This window comes from Drosophila erecta, unplaced genomic scaffold (genome assembly GCF_003286155.1).
Source record: "Drosophila erecta strain 14021-0224.00,06,07 unplaced genomic scaffold, DereRS2 tig00000000-arrow-pilon, whole genome shotgun sequence".
Taxonomy (NCBI): domain Eukaryota; kingdom Metazoa; phylum Arthropoda; class Insecta; order Diptera; family Drosophilidae; genus Drosophila; species Drosophila erecta.
This window is the reverse complement of record NW_020825194.1, coordinates 28,066,412-28,093,319: the sequence shown is the minus strand read 5'-3', so window position 1 is coordinate 28,093,319 and position 26,908 is coordinate 28,066,412. Positions and strand designations below refer to the sequence as shown.

Genomic DNA, 26,908 nt, shown 5'->3' with positions numbered 1-26,908 from the left:
AAATAAAGAAATAAGAAATAAATATATATACAAGAAGTCATAAAAATATATTAAAGATGCTATGCCCCAACCAATCATAAATTTGCGATTCAAAATATACAAGAATAACAAAATTTAGTTAAAGACGAATCAATTTAACTTTAAAATAGTAAAAGACGCATAGCCCAATGTCAAATTAGTTATCTAGGACCATATAAAAATGGAATAATAACAATAGTTTTGACACATGCATCATTGACATTTGATATCATATAAACCACTTTTGGACACCTATCATCAGATTAAATCGTACCTGCTTTCGTTACAAGCCCCTAAGGAATTATCAAGACTACTTCGAAATACTTGCATTAGATCTCTTTGCCTTCGATAGAGTATGATTTAAGAATGGGAAATATTCAAAGGAATACCGTAAAAGTCCCTGGAGAATTGAAAGCAGATATAATAGTTATCAGCTTAGTCACTTATAAAGCATTCTAGCATTTCAAGAACTATTTGAAGATAGTAACTTAACCAATGCCAATGGTTCTGTCAAACAATTATTACTCATAGGTCAAAGTTCTTGTACACGTACTAAACATCCCCGCCATGCAAGTGCGAGTCAAATGATTGCTGTAGCGAATACCAGTATTGTACAAGTTAAATTGAAGTATTGTATTGCATTGTAATATGTTGTATTGTATTTACTGTTGAACTGTATTTTAATATAGAACGAGTTAATTTCCAATAAAGAGTTTTAAAATGCATTATGAAAAAATCAATACATACTGCGTCTTTTTTTAGTTTCCGGGGTGTCAGTCGATTCACCCTCATACGCGCAATTGTAATAAGGACCAAAGCCCCGCACATTCACCACCCTCACACCATGCCATAAAATCCTTCCGACATTTTCCACAACAGGACGTGTTCATCGGAATTCGTTAAAACTTGTTCTTAGCAATCCAAGCTGCTGTCGTCGTGCGGTTGTGTGGTCTTCATTGATGGGACATTGCATTCCTAAGTGTTTGGGAATTCCCTATACTATTCCGTCCCTGATGACTCTCCCTCCACCCATTCTGTCATGCTCTTCTCACTACGACTTGGCTGTGTAAGCCGTCATGCATTGCTGTCATTATTGCAATCCACGAAACCTCTCCATATCGAGGTTAAAAAACAAGTGACGATCTCTCCTAACACACAGAAGTTCTGTTTTAAACTTTTGCTCAACAAAATACATTCTAACATTTACTCCTTATGTAAACTATATAAATGCACTCTCTAAGCAAACTTTATGTAGTGAATAAATTTAATCAAATTTAAAAAAAACTTTTTTGTCACAAGAGGTGATATCAGCACTTTTGCATTATCTAATATTTACTTATCAATTAAACTAAATAATACACATTCTAAAGTTAACTTAATGACCTATATTTCCCAAATCATTTTTCGTCACAAAATGTGTGGTTAAAAAAGTTCCTTGTTTCACCTCATTTCTTATCCCTCTAGTTTTTACTCTAGCTTTAGACTGGTTTACTCGTTTGTTTTTGGACATACAAAGATTTTATTTATTTTGTTGTATATAGTAGTCGTCCTTGCACACTCTCCTGATACGCTTCGTCACTACATTGACTCTGCTATGAGGTAGAGCGAAAAAAGTGGGCAGGGATGATTGTGGATGGAGGCATACCGACTTCGTTGGCATGGTTGGTGCTCGACAAGTCAATAGGGAGACCTTTAATTCTTCTTAATTAAAAAAGTTTATTGGTATTTTGGTACAATTTATATTAAATCCGACTTTGTATGCTTTGAATTCTTTTATTAGTCCGTTTTTTTTCGAATTAGCATTCATGTTAAGCGCTGTGTTGAGAATCATTTAATTTGGTGCAAAACCAGCACAATGACAAACACCATCTTATAAATATTGCAGAAACGACTTTTAATTATACAAAGGAAGGACCACACATTTCAACGCTGGAGCACTTTGCAGTCAGCCAAGTGTGAACAGCGGTGTTTATGAGCCCAAACCCACAATGTCAGGAATGGCAATTCACTTGCTACCCCGTAGATTCCAATTTAATTTAATAGGAGTAGTAGGAAGTTCAGCTCAAAGATAAGCCGGAGGTTAGCCCTAATGAAAAGCATTGTCAAATGAAATGGTAAAATTGACGACTTCCACTCTTTCTTGTAGTGGTCAACGGCATTAAATCAGCAAACTAATGGCCACTAAGCAAACGACAGGGCGACAGACCGACAGGCATCCCTTCTGATAGAAGATGGTAACTGCCAACTGAGGTTCTGTTCGCCTAAGTGCTTTTCGTTCGCATCCTGGCCTCTCTGCCTTAGCTTAAAAGCACTTCTAACAAATTGAAATCACTTCCTACTTTTTGCATTAATTGAAACCTACATTTACAGCCAATCTTCACAACAGCGCCTCTGTCAGCGGGAAAATTGAGTCCATTGAGGACTATGTAGCTTGCAACATATACTTGGAATGAATGCGAAATAGAAACCTGATCCAAAAATATGTACGATTCATTGCAATTAATCTTCATTCAAAATGAATAATTATATTTGGATAATAATTTGGATGTGTTCCGAAAAAACTTTCCAGTGCTTCTGGAATGTTCCTGGATATGTCCAGTATACATCGAATTTAAACGCATCTTTAAGCGTTTTCCGCAATGCTTCTGAACTTATTCTATAGAAATAGATAGAAAAAAATGTATCAGTTTACAAAATAATCACCTTTTTTATACCAAACTTCGTAAAAGAAGAGGGTGTACTAGATTTTTGAATCGTATGTAACAGGCAAAATTCCTTTTGCCCTTCTGACTCCATAAGTACTGACTCCACTATATATTGTTGCTCAGAATCACTAGCCGGGTCGATACCATACCCTTGCCATACCCATCTACTCAACGGGTAATGCATTCAAAATACAATTTAAAAAGAAATTCGAAATATGAATTTAAATAATAGTGCTATTCTTTATGTGTGAGTTTAAATGATTAAAATACATTTGGTTGGTCTAGTAATGATTAAACTGGAAAACTCATGCAAATTAAATGGAGAATGGAGAATGTGGTTCCATCGGAGACCACTTCCGAACCCTATATAGGCTTATGGGGTGTTCTATTCTACTACTACTACCGTTGCCACAATTTCTGATATTAAATTTTGTAATACATAACGTCAATTCCTTTGCTGCACTTGGAGTTTTTATACCCCTTACTAGTAGAGTAAAAGGATATACTAGATTCGTTTAAAAGTATGTTACAGACAGAAGGAAACGTTTCTGACCATATAAAGTATATATATTCTTGATCAGGGTCAATAGGCCAGTCGATCTGGCCATGTCCGTCTGTCCGTATGAACGCCTTGATCTCAGGAACTACAAAAGCTTGAATGTTGAGATTAAGCATGAAGATTCTAGAGACAGAGACACAGCGCAATTTTGTTTCCAAAAGTTGCCACGCCCACTCTAACGCCCATAAGCCGCACAAAACTGTCACGCCCACACTTTTGAAAAATGTGATATTTTTTCATCTTTTTATATAGCTTGTAAATTTCTAAAGAATTTCCAAAAAAATGTTGGGCACGCCCACTCCAACGCTCACAAGCCGCCCAACTTTTGAAAAATATTGTCATACATATTTTTTTACGTTTTTATATATCTTGTAAATTTCCATAGATTTGCCAAAAAACTTTTTGACAAGACGCCTAAAATGGTCACGCACACACTTTTAAAAAATTTTGAAATTTTTTTGATTTTATAATTATTTCCAGAAAATGTTGAAATTTCTCGCTTGCACTTCCACTAGCTCAGTAACGGGTATCTGATAGTCGGGGAACTCGACTATATCATTCTATCTTATTTCAATATTCTTTTATAATTTTAAAACAAACTCAAAAACCCCTTGTTCCAAATAGTATTAGTGTAGTAATAAAAACGAAATAAATAAAACTTTAAAAATACAACGAAGTTTGTATAATTGATTATAATAAAACTATTTTAGGATATATTCTTTTGATCCAAATTATTTTCATAAATTTCATGTCTGCGGCTACAAAAAAGATTTGGTAATATTTAATTTTTTAAAATAAAAGACTATTAATTTATTAAAATAAAAGAAAATCAATAAATCATAAAAACAAATAATTAATAAATAAATTAATTAATAATAAATTAATAAATATGTATGATAAATAATAAAAGAATATAATAATCAAACATATATGTATACATTATATAATATATTCTACGATTAACGGGTATAAGAAACAGGAGGGAACCGCTATATTCAAGTGCCCCGACTGTTACTTGTAACCTTTTTAAAGAAGTTGCCACAAAATGCCACAAAATGCCACAAAATATGACTGATTAATAGTCTCACTCTCTCTTAATAAAGAGGGTTTGCAAGATTTTTTAATGAGTTTGGTCGGATCGTCTTAATCGATCAATGTTTATTTAGGAGAAGAAGGTAAGTAATATCTTCATTCCGTTGTTATGGGATGTTCCCTGATGAGCAACGCATCAGGAAATTTAGAACAGGCTTTATTGCCACTATGGGAGTGCCCAAAACCAGACCCTGAGATAAACTAAGACTTGCACTCTCTTAATTCTCGTGTGTTTTCTCAGGTTGAACCAGTCTCTGTGAGAGAACCGCTGATAAGCCGTAACTTAGAGCTCGATCGCTTGCCAGTTTCCAGCCACATTCAGTGTGTTCTCGGCAGGCGCCCTGTCAACGGATCGACTTCCAAGTACAGTGCTATAGAAGTGGCCAAGATATCATCATGGAACCGCAGTTCCTTCTCACCGTTCTGGGGATTTTTTTGATGCGGTTAACCAGCACTTACGCACAAGGCAAGTGGTTCAGGCTCTCAGTCGCAGTCGAGGATTGCTTGTATCAAAGCACAAAGCAATCCGCCTATCAGCAGTGAACTTCACCCCGCAGAGTCGAGGCGAGGCTGGTTGAGTCGATGACAGCCACAATGGGCTGGTCCCAGAACGCAGAAATCCCGTCTCCGCTGTTAATCACGACTATCATTAATCGTTTGTTTTGTACGTTTCGTTTTTAGAAATCTTTGGGTATTGTACAACGCCTGATGAGAACAGCGGCACCTGCATCAACCTCAGGGAATGCGGATACCTTTTCGAACTGCTGCAAAGCGAAGAGGTTACGGACCAGGACCGTCGATTTCTGCGAACCAGCCAATGTGGCTACCGCAATGGACAAGTGCTTGTTAGTGCACTCTTAAAAAGTTGCGGTGCTAAGAAAATTTTTATCGCCGATGAGAACGCGTTTTCGATCCATTTAACATATATATACATCATTTCTTTTGCTCATGGCATCGCACGCTTTTCAGATCAATGTAGCATACATATACAAAATTTCTTTATCGTGCGATGCCACGATGCATTCTTTTTCAATGCATTCAACCACACCTAAATTTAGGAACGAGCATTTTTGTTTTACCATTATTCAGATTTGCTGTGCAAACAACAGAATGCGTAACCAAAAACCTCAGTGGGGAAATCAGCCGCAAGTCAGGCCGACTCAGACCACTAAGCCTACAAAGCGCCCCGGAAACAACCTGCTACCAATGGCGCCCAATTGCGGGGATAACTTTGAATACCGCATCGTGGGTGGAAAGGAGACGGGAAAGAGAGAGTTTCCTTGGATGGCCCTAATAGAATACACTAAGCGTGAGTAACCGACATCTTCCCTGCTGCAGAGACTGATCCTCCCTCTCACCAGCCGGCAACGTGAAGGGCCACCACTGTGGCGGATCTTTAATCAACAATCGTTACGTGCTGACGGCGGCGCACTGCGTCTCGGCTATTCCCACTGACTGGCAGCTGACGGGAGTACGCCTGGGTGAGTGGGATGCGAGCACCAATCCGGATTGCACAGTCGGCAAAAACGGGCTGCGGGACTGCAACGAACCCTACGTGGACTACCCTGTTGTGGAGCGAATTCCGCACCCGCAGTACCCGGGAAACTCTCGTGACCAGTTAAACGACATAGCGTTGCTGCGCTTGCGGGACGAGGTTCAGTACAGCGACTTTATATCACCAGTATGTTTGCCCACCTTAGCGTCACATCACAACAATATTTTTCTTGATCGAAAAGTGGTGGTGGCAGGGTGGGGTCGCACGGAGACGAACTTTACGTCCAATATCAAGCTGAAGGCAGAGTTGAATCCGGTACCGACGTCCGACTGCAACCAACGATACGCCAGCCAACGAAGGACTCTCACCACCAAACAGATGTGCGCCGGCGGAGTGGAAGGTGTTGACTCCTGCCGCGGGGACTCGGGTGGCCCCCTTCTGCTCGAGGACTATTCGAATGGATTCTCGAACTTCTACATTGCTGGTGTGGTCTCCTACGGACCCACGCCCTGTGGACTGAAAGGATGGCCTGGCGTGTACACGAGGGTTGAGGCGTATCTGGACTGGATAGAAAACAACGTTAGGGCCTAATCGTAAATGACGTAAATGACCATTATACGTAAATGCTACAGCATATATCGATTTTTAATGAAAGGTAGATTATACAATAAATTAAGTTATCCTGTGTAGATACAACGGTAAAACGCGTAGAGTTCAACACTTCTACAATTGGGGTACTGTACACTTATAATATAAAAACTCAATTTAAGTTTCTGAAGATTATTTTGGTTTCTACAATTAAACGACGAGTTGCCTTTTATTGTTTTGAAAAGGTCTGCCAGTCGGAATCACTTTCCAATAATTCCAAATCTAAATGCAATACCCATAGCAGTCGTGTTAAGATCGCAGCGAGGCCAGGCGGCTCTGCATCTCTTGCAGTTCCTCACCCTCCTCATCATCCTGCTCAACCTCGACGGCGGAAGCAGACGCAGATGCCTTGTCCGCCGGTGTATTCTCTGGGGGCAGGGGAGCTTCCCCAAGCTTGCCATCTGTGATCTCCCACAAAACCTTGTCCACCTCCTTGCCTGCCTCCTCCTCCAGCTCCTCAGACTCCTCCAGCGAGTCCATGGTCTCGTCCAGCATCTCCTCAATGATGCCGGCCTTCATCATTTCCTTTGACATGTCGCGCATTATGCCTGCAAGCTCTGGATAGCGCACCAGGCTCTGCATGGCCTGCATGACCTCTGTAGACTTCTGCAGAGAACCAGCTACCCGCAAGGTGGCTACAAGAGGATTCGATAGTCAGGTCGTGTCAAAGAAGCGATAAGTTCACTCACATAGCTGATTTTTCATCTGCATCTGAATGGAGTTGAGGTGTGCCTTCGACGTGTATATGCGGTTGATGGCCTTGCGCGCGTTCACAATCTCCTTAGCAAGAATGACGCAGGTGTCGCGATCATTTTTTTGGGCTGCTTGTTTTAGAGAGCGTTTTACCTTCTCCTCCTCGCGCTGTATACTTCGGATCTGACGATCCAGCTGGTTGCCCTCCTTTCGAATCTTGTGCGTCCACTCCTGCACCTAAATTTACAGAGCATAACAATACGCAGTGGGCAAACATTGCCTGACAAAATCAAACCAACTGGAATGACATCATTCCCCAACAAAATCTCTTCCACGCCTCTGAGTCGTTACCTGCTCTTTGGGATCTTTACTGGGGGTTTTGCCGAATAAGCCCATTGCACTAGTCGTTTGGATAATTGTCTGGAGTTGATGTTATTAAAACAAGTTTTTTGTTACAAAATACAAGTGAGTCATTTTATTTTGATTCTGACAAACAATCCACAGCGTTGCCAATTGTTTGTTGCGTGCATAGCAAAACATCGATAGATCGATATGTTTGAATACAAATTATATATTTCGTGAATTTTTTCCAATATATTAGCTTTAATAATTGCTCAATATGACATTAATCTGCCGATTATTAAATAAAATATTATTTGCTTAGTGCTGATTGTTTTTCATCTTATCGAATATAATATCGAATATATCAAAAGTTATTTCTATATTATCATGCTGATTCTTTTTTAAATAAAAATATTATTGGAACAATATTATTTTAGAACTATTTAGCACTATCTAGTAAGGTTATCTACAAGATACAGCAAGCATCTACAGCGGAGGAAAGCAATATCTTGCAATGTCAATCCCCGTCAAAGGCCATTGTAGTTTCAATTTCTAATGTTTTATTTTAAAAATACTTGTCCTTTTGCGTATCCGATATTTGAGATCAGTGGTGAACAAAATCAATTTTGAGATACATCAAATTTTAATTATTTTTTATTTTATTTTTTTTTTTATTAATTTTATTTTATTTTTTAAGTTTTTTCTTAAATTAATTTGTGCACAAAGATTTCCATAACGAAATGCTACTCGTTTAAAGAATGCCCGCAAACCTATCACAAAATCCATTGATACGGCAACGCTATTCTGTAGGAAGACCATCGTCAGCCGTACAATCAGATGTAGATCAGCTGTTTGTACCTCTCTGTTATATCAGAGTTAGCAACGTGCGTGCGCAAATTCAATTTACGCGAATTGTTGAATTAAAACCACGCTTGTCCCACTGAAGTGGATAACCATGCAAAACTGCAGGCGCTGCATCAGCCTAACGGGCCTCTTGCGGCTGCCACTCTACCTGCGTCCGTTATTTTCAATTGAATTGTCCCTGCGACGACTACACCGCCCGGCCTTTTTATCTTCTCGAAAAAGGCCGGAGATGAACTTGTCTGCGCTGTTCAAGCCAGTACAGGTGCAGGCTAATACGGATGTGGACGATGTGGGTTCCGAGCTGTCCGGCAAATTGGAAAAGGCCGAGCTGCTGAAGGTTCTCAACAAGTTCACCCAACGCCGGGAAATCAAGTCGCTTTGCAGCGAAAACGGACTGGACGGTACGTATGCATCTGTTTTCTATGGCGCCCTCATCTTACTTTGCATCCGTTCCAAGCCTATCTACAGCAACAGGCCTTTGGTTCATTCCGAAGATACTGCATCGAGGCAGAAAACCTTCCAGTAGATCTGCACATAACCTTTAGCGATATAACACAAGGAGCGGGTCACATCGATGACATCTTCCCGTACTTCCTACGACACGCAAAGACAGTATTTCCGCACCTGGACTGCATGGACGATCTGAAAAAGATTTCCGACCTGAGGCAGCCCGCCAACTGGTACAGCAACGCCCGCGCCATCACCCGGAAGATTGTTTTTCATGCGGGACCGACGAACTCCGGAAAGACCTACCATGCCATGGAGAGATACCTAAGTGCGAAGTCTGGGGTCTACTGCGGACCCCTAAAGCTTTTAGCCACGGAGGTGTACAACAAGGCCAATGAACGCGGCACCCCCTGCGATCTCGTGACAGGCGAAGAGCGCAAGTTCGGCATCAGCGAAGGGTCGCCAGCCAATCACGTCGCGTGCACAGTGGAAATGACCTCGGTTAACACTCCATGTAAGCGAGTCGAGTCCTTTCCCCTTTCGTCAAGTTTTAATATGTGTTAATTTGTCTGTTTCAGATGAGGTGGCTGTAATCGATGAAATACAACAGATCCGCGACCCCCAGAGAGGATGGGCTTGGACGCGGGCCTTCCTCGGACTGATCGCGGATGAAGTGCATGTTTGTGGTGAGCCAGGCGCCTTGAATCTTCTGCAGAAAATTTGCGAAACCACTGGCGAAACTGTTGAAGTGCGGCGGTACGATCGGCTTACGGAGCTGACTGTCGAAAATACTGCTTTAGGATCATTGGACAATGTAGTTTCTGGCGACTGCATCGTGTGCTTCAGCAAACATGATATATATACGGTTTCGCGAGAAATCGAAGCACGGTCAGTATTGTTCAGTCCCTGTTTCCAACTGATCCCTGACCCAATTTTTTTTAGGGGGAAGGAGGTAGCAGTAATATATGGTGGCCTGCCCCCAGGTACTAAGCTAGCCCAGGCGGCTAAGTTCAATGATCCAACCAATAGCTGCAAGGTAATGGTGGCGACTGACGCCATAGGTATGGGCTTGAACCTGTAAGTGAATTATTCCACATATGTGGCTTGTCCAAATTTAATGCGTGCGAAATTTACTTGCAGGAGCATTCGTCGAATCATATTCTACTCACTGATTAAGCCGTCGATGAATGAGCGAGGGGAGCGCGAGATCGACACAATATCGGTTTCGTCCGCACTTCAGATTGCGGGAAGAGCAGGCCGGTTCCGTACTCAGTGGGAACACGGATATGTAACTGCATTCAAGACCGAGGACTTGCAGACCCTACAGCAAATATTGGCTCAGACACCTGAGCCGTTAAAACAGGCGGGCTTGCATCCCACGGCCGATCAGATTGAGCTCTACGCCTACCACCTGCCAAGCTCGTCTTTGAGCAACCTAATGGACATATTCGTGAATCTGTGCACTGTCGATGATTCTCTATACTTTATGTGCAACATCGAAGACTTTAAGTTCTTGGCCGAGATGATACAACATGTTCCTCTGCCCCTACGGGCTCGCTATGTATTCTGCTGTGCACCTATCAATCGCAAGATGCCGTTTGTTTGCTCAATGTTCCTTAAGGTAGCACGGCAATACAGCCGCAACGAACCTATTACCTTTGATTTTATAAAAAAAAACTGTGGCTGGCCGTTCAAGCTACCTAAGACGATATTAGACCTGGTTCATCTTGAGGCCGTCTTTGACGTGATGGATCTGTATCTTTGGCTAAGGCAAGTCTTGCACTAGTGCGCGATAGAAAAAAACTAATCGGACTTGTTTTGCAGCTATCGGTTTATGGATCTTTTCCCCGAAGCGGCCTACGTAAGAGATGCCCAAAAGGAACTGGACGAGATTATACAGCAGGGCGTCTTCCAAATAACTCGGTTGCTTAAGAATACTGAGGCCAGTCAGGACGGAGAGACTTCAAGCTATCTAATGCGCCGAATAACGCACATGAAGGAACCTCGACTACCCAGCTCGTCGCGCGGACGTCTCACCGAAAGGTTGCTTGCGCAGGGTCTTCTTACCCCAGGCATGCTCAACGAGCTACGCAAGGAATGGGACGCCCAGCAAGTTGGCAATTCCAATTCGCAATCTAATGAGATGTCGGAACCAGTTGTGAATAGTGACGACGAGGATAATTTCTCAGGAATCGGGCGAAAAACAAGGAAAAAACGCAGAAAGTAACGTGTCAGCTCAAGATTAGTTAGGTTACAAAATAAGTAGGTAAGGAATGGATTTGTTTACATAATATAATTTTATTTTAAGTGGCAATTAAGTAATATTAAAATTATTCATTTGATAATTAACAATGACAATTTAATTGTTTAAATTTAAGAGTTTAAATATGTTATCTGTCTCAGAAAAAGAATCACTTTGTTTTCTTCCAATTTATGGAGGGAGATTATACGCAGAGACTTAAACACCTGACAATAATGACGCGCTTTGAGTCAAGGCTAACCGCCGTTGTACTATTGAATTTAGAAATGTATAATACCGACATTAACGATTTCGATTAGTTGATTAGATTTAGCATCGCTCTCCTTCCCTAATGAGAGTTTATATATGGCCTTTTAGTAACAAGGAACACACATTCATTCGAATTGCGGTTATAAAATATTCGACACTTAAAACATACAGATTTTTAAAATATAAATACTATCAATTGCAAAATACTCTCCTATTATTTAACATACAAATTAATATTACGTTGGATGCGCATGGCAATACCTTAATAGTTTAGCTTTTTTAGGTTTCGAATTAATTTGAGTTTAAAAACAAATTGTTTAAATATTTATTAAAGCTTTAAGTTTTCTTCTTTTATAAGTTAAAGTTATGTAATTCATGCTCTTCAATGCAAAACCAAAGTGCTCTCATTTCATTCGTCCTTGAAAAATCCAGCTGCAATGACTATCAACGATCCTCTGATTCTTCAGCGGAGGACCTAAATATGTGTTCTTTAGTCCGATCCTTAAATAGAAATAAAGCTCTAATAAAATCCCCTTTCTTGCCCCACACGCGATTTAGCATGCTTGCATTCGCAGATTTCCTAATATTTTTGCCAACATTTTTCCAACTTGTCTTCTTATGTAGAAGATGTATTTGTGCGTTTAAATTCTAAGGTACCGATACTTTTGTCTTTCTTTGAATATCAAAACTGGAACATGCGCATGGCTCTTGTTCAAAAAAACAAGAGTTACATATGTATGTAGGTTTGTTAAGGTATGTAAATTGCAGGTTTGATGTATATATGTACTTATGCAATGGCTACAAATGTTCAAATGTGTTTTCGGTTTTCATATTTTGGTAATAAAAAAGTGCTAGTCTCAACAGACTTTGGGCAGCCTATGCCTGGCTTAATATTTAAATATAAGATGCAGAAAGGTAAATTACAAAAATTCGTCACTCATCCGTAGATTGTACAGATGCACAAATGTGCACTCAAAATCTTAAATACGCTCTTTTCGGCCCTTTGGTATTTCATATAGTATTCTTTATCACAAACAATCATAAAATTCAAATTTCGAGTAGTTATTTATGTACTGGTATGCACTCTACGTGTCAGTGCGTATAAAATTTGAATATTCTAGGTTAATCCTTTTCATTTTTTTATATTTCATACATTTTATGAACAAAATGTGTGCCAAATTGATTTCAAATTACAAATATTTTTTTGCCCAGTCTGGGCTAGATTGTTCGGATGACCCTACCGACTAAGAAGTTGGTCTCATCCCGGGCCAAGCACTCGTCAACGGCAGCCGTCATTTGGCATCGACCCTTGTAAAAACAAATCACAAACACCGAACTCTGCTTTAGACAAAGTCCAGCTCCAGGCCTGGCTCAATATCAAGTGCGACCGCGTTGTCAGCATGGAATTGAGCTCCGTCCTTCTCCAGGCGCGACTCCTTGGAGTCCTTATCGCGGGACCGGTCCTTGAATGCAGCGAGACCCAGCTTTCGGAGGGCCTTTCCGCTGCGTCCGGAGGACTGGCCCAGCTGCTCGAATCAGGAGTCCACCAGCACGTGCCAACGCGCCAGCATCTCGCCCTTAGGCATCTCACAAACGTCTGCCCAATGGGCCACTTCCTCCGATCCGGACGAATTCAGCCCCAGGCTGAACCAGCCGACCATCTCGTTCTTCTTCATGTGCCGCTTTGCGTACACGGAGATCATCAGAGTTACATCGTTGAGCTGGAACAGGGCCACCTGAAAGGCGAATGTCTCCTTAAATAGTGGGTTGGGCTGACCTCTGCGGATTGACGTTTTGGCCCGGGAGATCTCTTGTCCGATGCTGCTGACCATAACCATTTTAACGTACGTGTCGGGCGCCTTGTTCAGCGACAAGCTACGGAACTGGCTGCCCTTAATAATCTCCACGCTCAGCCGCCCGGTGACCCCGTTGTAGCTCAAGCCCAGCAGCAACTCGGAGACGCCCCCGTGCTGCATGGACGAGGTGGAGCCTGCGCTTTCTGACCGAGCCAGGCTCAACAGATCGCTGGTAGAACCCAGGCCCGAAGAGGTGTTGCGGGGCTCCAGTGGCAGCCATAGGTTCGTCTCCAGCTCAAGGTCTACAGTGGCGAAGCTCACATACGCCTCCCCAATCAGGCGTTCCTTACGCAGTCGCTCGCAGCCGTAAAGCCGCACACGCAGCCCCATGTTGTTCACATCTTCTGGGTTAACGCGGTGCAGCAGGAAGCTCTCCATATACTGTGGGACTTCACCGCTGCGGATCTTGGTTTTGAGTTTCTGCTTCTTGCTCGGCAGCATCAACATCCGGACCTGCGTATGGGTTGTCTGCCCACTACCCAGGGGCGGAAGATTTTTGGCCTGCATCACGTGCACCGTCATTTTCCGCATCGGGGCGTCGTACAGCAGCGACAGCTCAAGCTCGATGGGACCTCTTTGGACGGGCGACTCCTTCTGGTCCACCCCCACCAGTAGGTCATCCGACTTGATCGAACGCAAGTCGCTGGTGTCAAACAGGGGTTCCTGGAAGAGGCAAAGTTTTGTGTATTAGAAAAAGTTATAAGGGAAAACTTCAAAACCACATTACAAAACAATTATAAATGTTATAATTGAGTGCCTCGACTAGCAAGTACCCATTACTGAGCAAAATGTTTTTATAATAAAGAAGCCTGCAGCTATAGATAGTTTTCCGAATATCAGTATACTTTCTCCTAAGCCATATTATTTTTCAAAGATATATACAACACCCTAACGATTTTAAAACACATAACAGATTTTTGTGTATTAGAAAAAGTTATAGAGGAAAACCCCGATACCACATTACAAAACAATGATAAATGCTACAATTGAGTGCCTCGACTATCAAGTACCCCTTACCGAGAAAAAAGATTTTATAATGCAGCTATAAATAGTTTTCGGAATATCAATATACTTTCTCCTAAGCCATATTATTTTTCAAAGATACAATACAACACCCTAATGATTTTAAAACACAAATTAACAGATTTTTGTGTATTAGAAAAAGTTATTAGGGAAATCCCCAAAACCACATTACAAAACAGTGATAAATGCTATAAACGAATGCCTCAACTGTCAAGTACCCATTACCGAGCAAAAAGATTTTATAATGCAGCTATAAATAGTTTTCGGAATATCAATATACTTTCTCCTATGCCATATTATTTTTCAAAGATAATGATTTTAAAACACATAATTAACAGATTTTGAACTTGTCAAGCAAAGAAAAATTGTTAACGGACTACACTACGTTTGTTGAGTAAATCTTTCGAATCCGACCAAAAGTTCAATACCTTTCCGGGAAGGGCATACCTTTTTAAAGAAAGAGATTTTCGTAGCACCTTGTATCGAGTTAAACTTACGTCATCGTTGTTGTTGCTGCTGGGATTGTTATTGCTGGTCGTAATCGAGTTGTTGTTATTAATGCTGTAGTCATTAACCAGCACGTTGTCCCTTTCCTTGTCCAGCTTGGGCGGAGCAGCCACGTCGACCCGGTGCTGATACCTCAGAGCCTGGGTTTTAACCCGGTGTTCTGCACACGGATTGCGGAAGGCTGTCGCCGGGTGAGGGACTGTGGTTGTGGCTGTCAAAAGGTCATGACTCATTGCATCGGCTGTCAATTAGCTGGCCCTGACCCCGCCATGCTTACCTTTGCTCAGGCCCGTCAGGAAGCCTATATGACTATCCACGGAGACCTCCATAGAGTCGTTCGAGCTGCACTCACTGTGCGACGACGGGATTCCAACTTTGCCACGCTCAGCAATGGCCAACGGGTCACCCGTCACCGTCACCCGCTGCAGGTCGGCACCGACGCCTGCCTGGTGGTAGCTGAAGCTCTGTGCCGTCAGCGGATTATCTTGGCTGATTCCCAGCCCGTATCCGCCAGGCTTCTCGCCCAGCTGGTGCTGTTGGTGCCACCGCAGGCGCCGCAAGATGTCCTCCTCCGAGTCGGAGCTGGTGTTCTCGTAACGTCTCTTTCGCGCTGCAATGACAGTTAAATGTTAGCCAGTCAGCTCCAATACCCACCAACACGGTACTCACTGATTTTCTGCACGCACTTGACTGCCAGGTGGCGCTCGTCACAGCAGTTGATGGCATGGCGGTAGTGAAAGCAGCACTTGCGACTGATGAAGAGAAACAACAGGAGCAGTAGAACGAGGACGCCGAAAAAGGCGCCCAGCAGCGTGGTCACCTCGACGGTGCCTGAAGGATTCAATAGTCACGGTTGGTCCGGCTCAGGTCCCAATAGGGTGGATTGTGTGGTGCATATACGTACCGAGCGTCGGAGTGCTATCCAGTCCAGAAGCGGAGGTAACAATCATCTTGGCTCATGCGAGGATCCTGGCGAACACGAGTCTACTACTCGCAATTCATGTCAATTCACGTCAAGTCACTCAAAATTATTCTCAATGCAGAAGGATAGCAAAAGCTCGGGAATTTGACAGCACAAACTCGCAGGATAACTGGAATCGATTTTTCACAGGACAACGACTAGGGATCAAGGCAATGGAGTCGATTGGAAGGTAGTGCATTCTGAATTACCCGTTTTGGTGGCCCTTGCGTTTTTCGCAACTGTTGATTAGAGATTTGGTTGTAAAATAGTGAAATAAATTATAGAAGGAACAATTACACTATTCTATTCTATTAATCACTTCAGATTTCTCGAAGGCGCGATCCCAATACTGCGAATCAGGCAAGGGGAGATTCGTAAATAAAAATTAAACTCCCCGGATTTTATTTAACTGCGTTAGGATGAGCTGCCTTAAACTCGAGGGAAAAACTGCCTCGAAGCAAGCACTTTGGAGCTTAATCCCTCCACCCCCAGTGTGTGTACATACTGGTCTCGGAAAAGCTCCGTTTTGACAGTTGCATCGCAGTAACAACTGTTGCATATTGTTTTGTGTTTGGGGAGGATGGTTCCAAGCTGATAACTGAGAAACGGAAATCTTTTTTATTATGATATTTTATAAGCATTGTTTAGAACGTCTGTATTCTCTTTTTGTTGTATGCATCTGATGGCTTAAATGTTAGCCATACCCAAAGTTTCAATAAATGTTACGCTGTTAGGACCGTTTGTATATTATTGAAGTTCAAGAATGTGAAAAAAATGAAAACAGCGGAATTTGTACATCAGCATCAATACATGTACGCTCCTTTACCGTAATTGTTTTATGTTACACAGAGCTTTTCGTCTGTTTAAAAAATAGCCTTGTAATTTTTCTTAATTATACCCGTTACTCGTAGAGTACTTTTCATTGAAAAGTATGTAACAGGCAGAAGGAAACGTTTCCGACCATATGAAATATATATATTCTTGATCAGGATCAATAGCCGAGTCGATCTGGTCCTGTCCATCCGTCTGGCCGTATAAACGCCTCGATCTCAGAAACTACAAAAGCTAGAATATTGGGATTACGCATGCAGCTTCCAGAGACATAGACCCAGCGCAAGTTTGTTTCCAAATGTTGCCACGCCCACTCTAGCACCTACAAACAGCGCAAAACTGTCGCGCCCACACTTTTGAAAAATGTTGTGATATATCTTGAAAGTTTCTATAGATTTGCCAAAAAACTTTTTGCCATGCCCACTCCAACGCCCACAAGCCGCCCATAACTGCCACGGCCACAGTTTTAAAAAAATTTTAAGTTATTTTTCATTATATTAATTTTTTCCCAATTTGTACCGATATTCCAGAAAATTTTGGGATTTCTCGTTTGCACTTCCACTAGCTGTGTAACGAGTATCTGATATTCGGGGAGCTCGACTATAGCATTATATCTTGTTTTTAGATTTGCTCATACTCACATGAAACGCACTGTTATTCGATAGCAGATAACAGTAGTAAACAGCAGACATCGATAATCGCTAGTTCGGCGAAAGTCATCGGTTTAAAGGAACATCGCAGATTGCCCACCTCTAAATTAAATGCTCAATGAATAGACTCTGCTTCGTTGTGCGGTTAATTATCGGTTGCTGTTCAAACTGCATGTTTCCGTCCGCTCGAGCCGCGTATGCTAAGCCTTGACCGCGCCCACGCGCTGCCTGAAAGTCTAATACACTTAATACGCGAACGTGACGCAAGTGAATTTTGAATGGCCAATCCCACTGGGCAAGTGTGAGTGCCAAATTGGGATGCTTCTGATAAAATGATTTGCGCTAAAACGCCGAATAGAGTGCTTAGTGCCCCCCACAAAGCAGAATTTGCGGAGCAATAAATGGATACCACATCCTTGGCGGCGATCACTCTGTGTCTTTGAGCCTGGATGAGCTAGCAGGGGGAATAAAGCCAATCTACGACGTCATCTTACATCGTTTCGCTTTTCATTTCGCAGCAGTCACTCGCACACAATGAAAATCCAAAGGAGGTTGGGGGTGGGGGCATTCGAAAACTCGATAGGTATCTTTTCCACATCAAGAGCCCAGACAAGAGTTGAGCGCGTGTCAAAACTTTTTGACACGACCAGCACGAATGCGAAACGCAAAGTTCAATTTAAAACACGAAACGAACACGCACGACAAACAAATATATATAATATTATATTCGGTTTAATTATTATCAGAAGTCATTGTTTAAAAATAAAAGTTTGCCTATCCTTGAACCTAACAACCAAGAAGTTTTTCCCCAATGTAGAAAAAATCCTTGCTTAGATAATGATCGGAATGTTTCAAATATTTTGTTCAAGTTCTTCTTCAAGAGCTGGACGAGATCAATGGCGTGGGAATCCCACCTGCAGATGATTGGATTTTTACAATAACTATTAATGTTATTTCCAGGTCTTTTGAGTTTTGAAACTAGTATTCAACTTTCAAATCAAGTTAATTTCTGCCAAGCCTAATCTTTCTATACCCTTGCAGAGGGTATATAAATTTCAGTGAGAAGTTTGCCACGCAGTGAAGGATACATTTGAGAACATATCGAGTAATCCTAATCAAAATTAACACCGAGTCAATAAAGCCATGTCCATTTGTCCGTCCGCTTGTACGTAAACTCGTCGTCTCCCAATTTTAAAGCTATTTGCATGAAACTATCCCAAAACTCAATCTATTGCGGGTTGTCATACAAGTATGCCGGAATGGTAATCGAAAGATAAATAGACCGAAATGTGCCAAAACACCAGTTCCTTGACAACATACAATTTGTGCTTTATTTTAATAAAAATATGACGACTGTGATAAGTCGTCGTAGGCTGCAGGCGCTACTAATAATTGAAAATATTATTCACATAAAAGAAATTTGCAAAAGTGAAAAGGCAACAATAACAACAATGACATGAAGTAAATAAAAACAAATGTTGATAAACTGCCAACACCAACACATCGTATTGGTCGTGCGTGTTTCGTTTTACAAAATAGAATATAACACGCAGACAACTCTATCCCAGACGAAAATCGAAAACTAGTCTCTGCGACTAAGTCCTCCGAAATCCACAGTCATCTAGTTGAGCGAAAACTTTTCTAATGGATTTCTAAACTTGAATTTTCTTCCATTTCTTAGTACAGGCCGCTTAGAACAGGCTCACAAGTAAAATGTAAAATCGATAGATATGTAGACTCAGGAATTATTCAACCCTATTTTTCACATGCCTAAATGAACAAAACTTTCATCTTGCCTAACACCATAATTGCATCACATTAATTAACATTGATTTGCAAGCTTTAAAGTAATTTGTACATACATTATATGTGAGCGATCAATTTACTTATGTTTGGAGTCCGAGAAACGAGTGTCCGAGTGCTCTTTGGTCGGGTCAACAAACCAAGCGACTTTCATGCCGTGTGCATTTAGTCATTGATAGCGGGATGGAGCGGCTTGGCCCATAATATCGCCATTGCCAATGGATACCATTGACAACTCCGCTTCGCTTTATAGGGATCATTAATAGTTATTAAATGGAAAGGTCAATAGACACAGGCGTGAAACCGGTTTGGTTTGGCGGCTTCATTTTCGGTGAACCTGACACGTTGGAATTGAGTGGCTGCCAAAATACATATCTTTTATTTAAGTGATATGCCTTCACTTGCAGCATGTATCTTTGCTGGCATTCCACCAACACCAAAAAACTTGGCCCAAAAGCGGTCACTGTTTCTTTTATTTTTATACTTGGATGACGCTCACCTTGGTGGCCAGATTTCAGAGTTCAGTGCCAATGTCGTTCTCATTCAGTTAAAGTGGGATTGGTATCACTGACGCCCATAGGCAGTTACATTTATCTTGGGGCGTAATTCAACGTTGCGCTCAAGGTACGCAGAGATTAGATCAATGCTACCATCTTTTTTCATCCAGATGTTACGTAGGAATAGCAACAACGTTTACAACTGGCAATTAGGTTTTTAAGTTCAACAATAGTTGAACAATAGTATTGTACATTTTTAAACTTCATTGATATTGCGTTAATGTCGATTACATTACATTTAAATAACGCGGATTTAGTTCGGTTATTTCCAAAAAAGATTTTAGAATTTGGGGTCACCGATATTATTATTTGTTATTATTTGAGAACGCGTCTAAATTAATTTGTAGATCAATAAAAGAATTCCCATATGTTAAGACTACGCTTGTTTATTGTTTGTCAATAAATAATATGGCATTGCCATAATAATAAAATGGCATTGCAGTTAGTGCAACCACCACAAAGCTTCAGACGGAGCTCGTGCAAGGGATAGTAGAAATGTGACGTGTGTTTTCCTTGTTTGCATACGTAACTTGAGGATTTCCCTTGCTGTTTCGCTTCTGTTTATAGGTGCACACTTCAAGTCTTTCGTTGGCTCATTTCTGCAAGCTTCTAGATTTTATGGTCGACTGCGGAATCGCACGAATGAAAAATCTCGTTAAACAATACATAACTCCTTTGTTATACCCGTTACTCGTAGACTAAAAGGGTATACTAGATTCGTTGAAAGGTATATAACAGGCAGAAGCGTTTCCGACCATATAAAGTATATATATTCTTGATCCGGATTCAATGAATTAAGCACGCAGCTGCCATAGACAGACGCAGCGCAAGTTTGTTTCCAAATGGGTCCACGCCCACTATACCGCCCAACACGCCCACACTTTCGAGAAATTAAAAATTTCTTTTTAATTTTTTTTAATCTTTTAATCTTTTTTTTTTTTTGTTTCGCAATTTTTACCGATTTTCCAGAAAATTATGAAATTCTTCGTTCGCACTTCCACTAGCTGAGTAGCGGATATCTGATAGTCGGGAAACTCGACTTAGCATTTTGTTTTGTTTCTATTTCAGAAGCAACGTGAGCGTTTTGCGCGAGGAAATGACTACCACAAACCAGAGGGAGTTGAACACAAATGGAGGAGGCTTGGATTGCCCCGCAGAAGTGACGTCGCTGATTGCTGGCAACAGTTTTTGCTTAACGTCAGGAAACACCGGCGGGATTGGTGTCCAGAAGAAAGCCACTGCTGGAGTGGGTCTGAACAGTACACAAAGAGGTGAGCGAGATCTACATATCTAGTATGCGAAATGTAAGAGCCCTAAACGGTGCTAACGCATTTCTGCGAATATTGAATATTGAATATACATACGTTAATCTAGGTTGTTTATTAAAAATAAGTTTTAGTTTTTCTCAACATCACGCTTTAGGAAGTCCATTTGACACTGTCATTTTAAAACAACTTTGTAGCTTGAAAAGTGAAAAAAGACAAATAGTAAATCAATTAGTACCTGCAATGCCAAGAAACTTCTTAAGTTGTACTAATATTGTTGTTTCTATTAAAATATTGATATGCTTTATTCGCAATTGGTCAAAATAACATTTTGATATAGTAAATACATATTTTATATTGCTTTTGGTTGATCCCTATCAAAATCTTATTGATTTTCAGCCACTATAATTACGAAAATACCTGATCATTTAAATGGTCTGATTTTACGGTCCGTAATCGATTTAATTTTATTTGTTACGAAGCCTTTGTCGAGATTTTTTTATTGAAATAAGATACCTAAACGGTATTTTAGCGGAAACATTTTACACTACGCTCAAATTATATACGGTGGGTGACGTATATACTGTTTGTTTAAATTTATTTTCGGAGTATATTAGGTATATATGTATATTATGTACGCATATTAGGTATAGATCAGATTAAAAAGTTTCTCACAATTTATGTCTATTGTAAATAGTGTGAAACATTACAATTCGATAGAATTTGGCAAGACAAAAAATAAAAGTTTTCAATAGTGTGGGCGTGGCAGTTTCAATCGACAGAAATTGCCAATTTAAATGAAAAAAATTAAGTGTGGGAGTGGCAGATTTGGGTAGTTTGTGAATCAAACTTGCACAGCGTGACCGTCACTATAATCGTCATTCTAATTAAAAAATGTATAGTATTTAAGATCCCGACGTTCATATGGATGGACAAACAGACATGGCTAGATCGACTCGGATAATGATCCTCATGAAGAATATATAACTAAGTAAACATATAATAAAACACGAAAGAATGCTATAGTCGCGTTCCCAGACTTTCAGAGTGCGTACGAGCAATTTTAGCATTTTCTGAAATATCTGTAGCCCCAACTTCTACAGACATATTAGAAAATGTTAAAATATGAACTGTAGGCGAGATAGTTTTGGGCGATTTGTGGTCGTAACAGTGGGCGTGGCAACTTTTTTTTGTGAAATCGATAAAACTTTAAAAGACTAATATAAAAACAAGATAGAATGCTATAGTCGAGTTCCCCGACTATCAGATACCAGTTACTCAGCTAGTGGAAGTTTCCAATTCTAAAATTTTCTGGAATAGCGGTAGAAATTGGGGAAAAAATAATAAATTGAAAAAACTTTTTTTTTTAAGTGTGTGGATGAGAGTTTTGTGCGATTTGGGGGCGTTAGATTTGTGCTTGGCAAAAAGTATTTTCGCAAACTAATAGATATTTACAGGATATATAAAGAAAAAATATCACATTTTTCAAAAGTGTGGGGGTACCAGTTTTGCGCTGATTGTAGGTGTTAGAGTGGGCGTGGCAACATTTGGAAACAAACTTGCGCTGCGTCTAAGTTTCTGGAAGCTGCGCGCTTAATCTCAACATTCTAGCTTTTGTAGTTCCTAAGATCGAGGCGTTTATACGGACAGACGAACGGACAGCAAACGGACATGGCCTGTTCGGCTCCGCTATTGATCCTAATCAATAATACTTTTACTCTGCAAGTAACGGGTATAACAATAAAATATCAAAACAATTTTCCAAAGTGTGGGCGAGGTTTACGGGTTTGGGCGCTTTGGTGGGCATGGCAACATAAGTTAACAAACTTGCACTTCCTAGCTTTTATAGTTTGTGACGTTTATACGGACGACAGGCCATGAATTTATATGGGCGGAAACGCTTCCATCTACCTGTTACATTCTTTTCAACGAATCTGGTATACCCATTTAATCTATGAGTATCGGGTATAATAAATATATAAAAATTCTAGGGTCGGTCACGCTTTAGTTATAGTACATTAGTTTTAGTACTTACGTTTCAAGGAATCCACCATACTTTTAGTGTACAAGGATACCTTTCATTTCAGCGTGTTTGTATGCTGTTCCTCACAATGAATTAGATTCAGGTTTGATCCAGGTTTGTTGCTTCAAATAAGCCCGAATTGAATTATTGATTTTCACGGTAAACAGTTGGAATTGTAGATGAAGCCAGCACAGCTCTAAATGGTTCTGACGGCGATTTCAATGGTGGCAATACATCATTTTTGTATGCGCATCAGAACCGGGCGATTCGACTATTGTGGAAGAGGAACATTTCTGAGTAATTTGTTTCATTGGTTGCTCTCGTTGCCGGTCGGAAACATTGAAATCAGTGAGAGCGACACAGCCGTTTATTGAAAGGGAGATCGAGTTCGCTTAATTTATAAAACCCAAATATTTACTTGACTGAAACAAAAACCAAACTAACAACTGAAAAACGAAACAGAACAGCCAGAGCGAGGGCCCGCAACATTTTTGTGGGCTCAAGTAATGAGACAACTCGAATTCAGTAGTCGAGTTAAGCGATACAAACCGGAATGGTTGGGTTCGGACTGTGAGTCATTTGGGTTTTTGCAAAATTAGTTTGCATTTTGTCAATGGGGGAAATGAAAACCGTGAGGCCTTTAGATACTCTTTCTGTCCACACTATGATCTCAAATGTTTATAATTTCAATGTGCCAACATGTTATTTTGTCTTTTAGCTATGGATGCCACAAAGCGCAAGAAACTAAAGTCGCGTAACGTACCACCTTCTCCAATGTTCCAAAAAAATGAAGCCCTGTCGGCTTCTCCTAACCAGCCGAACTCTTGTGAGGCCAAGAAAACCGATCGTAACTATTCCGGGGATCATCTTGATGCCTGGTTGGAGAATTGTTTACGCGATGCTACCAACGCCCAATTGTCTTCTTCATCTGAGTTTTTGGACTTCATACCGCCCACAGCACCGGCTCACAAGCAAATGTTTCTGACTCAACAGCAGCAGCTACCGCAGCTTAAACAGCAACTACAGCAGCAGAGGCAACAGGAATTTTCAAAGCGTACTCAGCCGTATGAAGTGGGTCCAGGCACGCCCTTTAGCATGGGGATACAGCGCGTGAGTAGATGCTATTAAAAAATCTACATTTTGTGTACAAATATTTACAAGGCACGGCAAACAAAATGTTCTTCTTACAGAACTCGAACTCTCTTAGTCATCGATATCCGATGTTGTTCCCACCCCAGAGTGTTAACAGCTATGGTATGTCCTACGGCGGCGATGGTGGCCAGGAGTTTGCAAGCTTGCCTCCCCTAAACAACATGGTTGGAGGGCCGGAAAGGCTTGGGTCCGAGCACGAACAGAATTCCACGGATGTGCTGGATGGCAACGGAAGCAATCCCAACCTTAGCAAAGGGTAAGCAAAAACCATGAGTTCGTAATGATCTATTAAAGAGCCGTACTTACACCTGCGATAACAGATTTCGGTTCAGCGATCCGTGCCTCCTGAACCCCTCCGATGATTCCAAGCTGAGTGGTCAGAATACACCAGAGTGTCGAAATGTCAACAACAATGGCAGTGGCTGTGACCTCGCACATCAAAACAAATGTTTCGCGGCTCTAATGGAACAAATAAACATATTGCATGACACCAATTCCAAGATCTGCCGGAATTTGCATGATACAAGAGGTACGTAGGCCCTGTCTGCCCTACTGGTCTTAAATAAAAGGTCACATTGCTTCGTTGAAATAGTATTTAAGTTGCACAAATCTCTGATTTTTTAAACTTGTACTCTTATTTCTACTATATTAGAATTGTTGCCCCTCATTTCCTCTTTCTATGTACTCTGTTGCACTTGCAAACCAAATCACAGTTGATATCGAAGCTTTAAAGCACGCTCCTAATAGCCAGCCCTGGGCAGGTGTTGGCTTTGGGGGCATGCGGCACCGTAGAGATAGCTTAAGCGGACTGAGCACACAAAGTCAACCTCTTATTCTTGGCAGTGGATTGGGAGGGACACAGAGCCCAGCGTTCACATTTCATTCAGGTATAACCTAAACGGTACCCCCAGTTTTGTCATGCATAGCGGTGAGTAATACCTTATATTTGCCTCCCATTTTTCAGGCGCTTACACTCCAGGAATGATGACTGATGTCGTGCGGGAGGTGAAGGAGGCAGCGCGCGTACGCGAAGATGCACTGCTAAGTCGGTAAGAAGTCAGAAATGATTAATATTGTTTGAATATTGTTTAGTTTTTGTTCTCAGAGTCAAATTAATGGTTGAAGAACGTCAGTGTTCGTTAAACGAGGGAAATGTCCGAATTCTGAGGGATATTGATGATCTAAAGGTGAGTGCTATATAAATGTGCATAACAGAGCTAAGTATTTGATTTTGTTTGTAGTCCCAAGTAATGCAGTTGCGACTAGAAAAAAAGGAGACTAATAAACGCCTGTCACATCTGGAATCTGAAAACAAGTGCCTTCGCCAAGCTCTGGCCGGTTGCTATAATCGGCAACAAATCTATAACGACATTATTTACGAAAATGAGCGATCCCATGGATACCGAAAGCCATTCCCGAATGGAGGTGGCGCAGGAGATATGGGTTCCGGAGTGCTCGGAGTCCGACGGGCGCAGTCCTTGAACCTGCACTATGGAACGATGCATCAAACGCCTATTCAAACGACGCACTCTTTGGAAGAGGACGACGAAGTAGAAGAGGAGCAGTTGGTAGAGCAAGGCGAACTGGACGGAGAAGAATCATCGCTGACTGGCAACAGCAGGCTATCGTGTTCGAGCATCGGGCTTCAGACTTCCTCCACCTTAACTCTTCACTCGCAGATACCTAAATCAGAACATGAAACAGTTAGAAGCCCTCCCACTTTAGCCCCGAATTCTGAACAGCTCAATCCGGGAACTCCACCGCCATTGCTGCAGCGAAAAAAAGACCACGCTCAGCTCAAGCGGGAGCTCAGCGAAGCGGCCTTCGTACGTAAGGAGACAAATCAACGAATAATTGCGTGGGTGTAGTATATGCTCTGTTCTAAATTTTTAAACTAACCCATCACCGTTTACCTTCACTTGTATGGACATTTTAAAAATATATTACATTAGTCACATTCTATTAATCACCTAATCACCTAAAACTAACTGAGCCAGTAACTTATCTTAAAACTTACAAATTTTGCACTTCTGTTTTTATCTTTCGATGGTTATTTATACTGTGCAACGTTATAGCCTTGAGAAATTGGTTGAACACCTAAGTGCCCAGGTGACCGGTAAGCCAAACTGGAATCCAAACGTATCTGGCACAGCATCTGACCTAGCACTAGCATCGAAATTCAGCGTGGCGGACGGTCCGATAACGGACTTATAGTTTTAGCTACCATCCATCCCAAAAGCAAAAGGGCTGCGGCAACATAATATGTGTGTCACTCACTTATAGCATTTGGATGGACCGAAACAATCACCTCAACGACACTTCACCCTATGTTTCAAAATTATTTATAACTCCATAACGAGCGCGTAAGCCCTAATTTATTAACTATAATGCTTTTATCACGTGTCAACTGTAATTTAAAACAGTTAAAATTCATTGCTTCTTCGCATCGCTAAAACATGTCTACTAAAAATAAGATGTCACTAAATTTTTTAATGAATATGGTCCATATATCAGTTACTTCATTTCCTTTTAATTGATATACATTACACAACAGTGTTTGTATTTTGTGATGGACTTTTACGAATGATTAACTAGAAAAACATGTACCTATCAAAATGAACCAAAATCAAAATTTACTATATACATAGAAGCAACAATGTTAGAACTTAGAAAAATTGAAAAGTTGTCCAATAATGTAAATAACTAACCATATTTGTTAAGTGCCATTTAATTAAACGCAAAATGTAATGTATTTATGTAAATAGACCTAAAAATATACTTTAATAAGCAGATAATAATGCGGTAATATAGTGTTTTAATATCTTAAAGCAATAAAAAGTTACACGTTTTTTTGGATCCTTCTTACATATATTACGTACATATATGCGCATTTATTAAAAACATTCTA

At 40.9% G+C, this 26,908-nt stretch overlaps 5 protein-coding genes across 9 annotated transcripts; 3 read left to right on the top strand and 2 right to left on the bottom strand.

Moving 5' to 3' along the window:
- The first annotated feature begins 4,663 nt into the window (after positions 1 to 4,663).
- On the top strand, positions 4,664 to 6,652 carry LOC6552090 (melanization protease 1). Of its 2 annotated transcripts, none has more exons than XM_001978765.3 (4): positions 4,664 to 4,840; positions 5,056 to 5,219; positions 5,464 to 5,683; positions 5,736 to 6,652. In XM_001978765.3, exons 1-4 carry the CDS (start codon positions 4,771 to 4,773, stop codon positions 6,458 to 6,460), a joined length of 1,179 nt encoding a protein of 392 aa, XP_001978801.1. In that variant the 5' UTR covers positions 4,664 to 4,770; the 3' UTR covers positions 6,461 to 6,652. The 2 variants fall into 2 exon arrangements, with proteins under 2 accessions (XP_001978801.1, XP_026839484.1); XM_026983683.1 differs by lacking the exon at positions 4,664 to 4,840 and adding an exon at positions 4,860 to 4,938.
- Positions 6,483 to 7,829, bottom strand: LOC6552091 (charged multivesicular body protein 3). Its single transcript, XM_001978766.3, has 3 exons — positions 7,562 to 7,829; positions 7,207 to 7,447; positions 6,483 to 7,152 (listed from the first exon to the last, which is right to left on the bottom strand). The coding sequence occupies exons 1-3, from the start codon at positions 7,604 to 7,606 to the stop codon at positions 6,767 to 6,769; spliced, it is 672 nt and encodes a 223-aa protein (XP_001978802.1). The 5' UTR covers positions 7,607 to 7,829; the 3' UTR covers positions 6,483 to 6,766.
- Positions 7,830 to 8,507: 678 nt separating this feature from the next.
- On the top strand, positions 8,508 to 11,096 carry LOC6552092 (ATP-dependent RNA helicase SUV3 homolog, mitochondrial). 2 transcript variants are annotated; one of them, XM_001978767.3, is made up of 6 exons: positions 8,508 to 8,817; positions 8,874 to 9,377; positions 9,442 to 9,751; positions 9,806 to 9,940; positions 10,004 to 10,633; positions 10,688 to 11,096. In XM_001978767.3, the coding sequence occupies exons 1-6, from the start codon at positions 8,508 to 8,510 to the stop codon at positions 11,088 to 11,090; spliced, it is 2,292 nt and encodes a 763-aa protein (XP_001978803.2). In that variant the 3' UTR covers positions 11,091 to 11,096. The 2 variants fall into 2 exon arrangements, with proteins under 2 accessions (XP_001978803.2, XP_026839499.1); XM_026983698.1 differs by having other exon boundaries at positions 8,767 to 8,817; positions 8,885 to 9,377; positions 10,688 to 11,090.
- A 222-nt stretch (positions 11,097 to 11,318) lies between these two features.
- LOC6552108 (synaptotagmin-14) lies at positions 11,319 to 16,341 on the bottom strand. Its single transcript, XM_001978768.3, has 5 exons — positions 15,663 to 16,341; positions 15,428 to 15,589; positions 15,036 to 15,368; positions 14,749 to 14,969; positions 11,319 to 13,891 (listed from the first exon to the last, which is right to left on the bottom strand). Exons 1-5 carry the CDS (start codon positions 15,706 to 15,708, stop codon positions 12,908 to 12,910), a joined length of 1,746 nt encoding a protein of 581 aa, XP_001978804.3. The 5' UTR covers positions 15,709 to 16,341; the 3' UTR covers positions 11,319 to 12,907.
- Positions 16,342 to 17,256: 915 nt separating this feature from the next.
- On the top strand, positions 17,257 to 26,865 carry LOC6552109. Of its 3 annotated transcripts, XM_026976330.1 has the most exons (10): positions 17,257 to 17,501; positions 20,629 to 20,831; positions 23,567 to 23,958; positions 24,039 to 24,256; positions 24,321 to 24,529; positions 24,714 to 24,887; positions 24,965 to 25,049; positions 25,106 to 25,187; positions 25,242 to 25,858; positions 26,076 to 26,865. In XM_026976330.1, exons 1-10 carry the CDS (start codon positions 17,479 to 17,481, stop codon positions 26,212 to 26,214), a joined length of 2,142 nt encoding a protein of 713 aa, XP_026832131.1. In that variant the 5' UTR covers positions 17,257 to 17,478; the 3' UTR covers positions 26,215 to 26,865. The 3 variants fall into 3 exon arrangements, with proteins under 3 accessions (XP_026832131.1, XP_026832133.1, XP_026832132.1); XM_026976332.1 differs by lacking the exon at positions 24,714 to 24,887; XM_026976331.1 differs by lacking the exons at positions 17,257 to 17,501; positions 20,629 to 20,831 and adding an exon at positions 23,401 to 23,418.
- Positions 26,866 to 26,908: the final 43 nt, after the last annotated feature.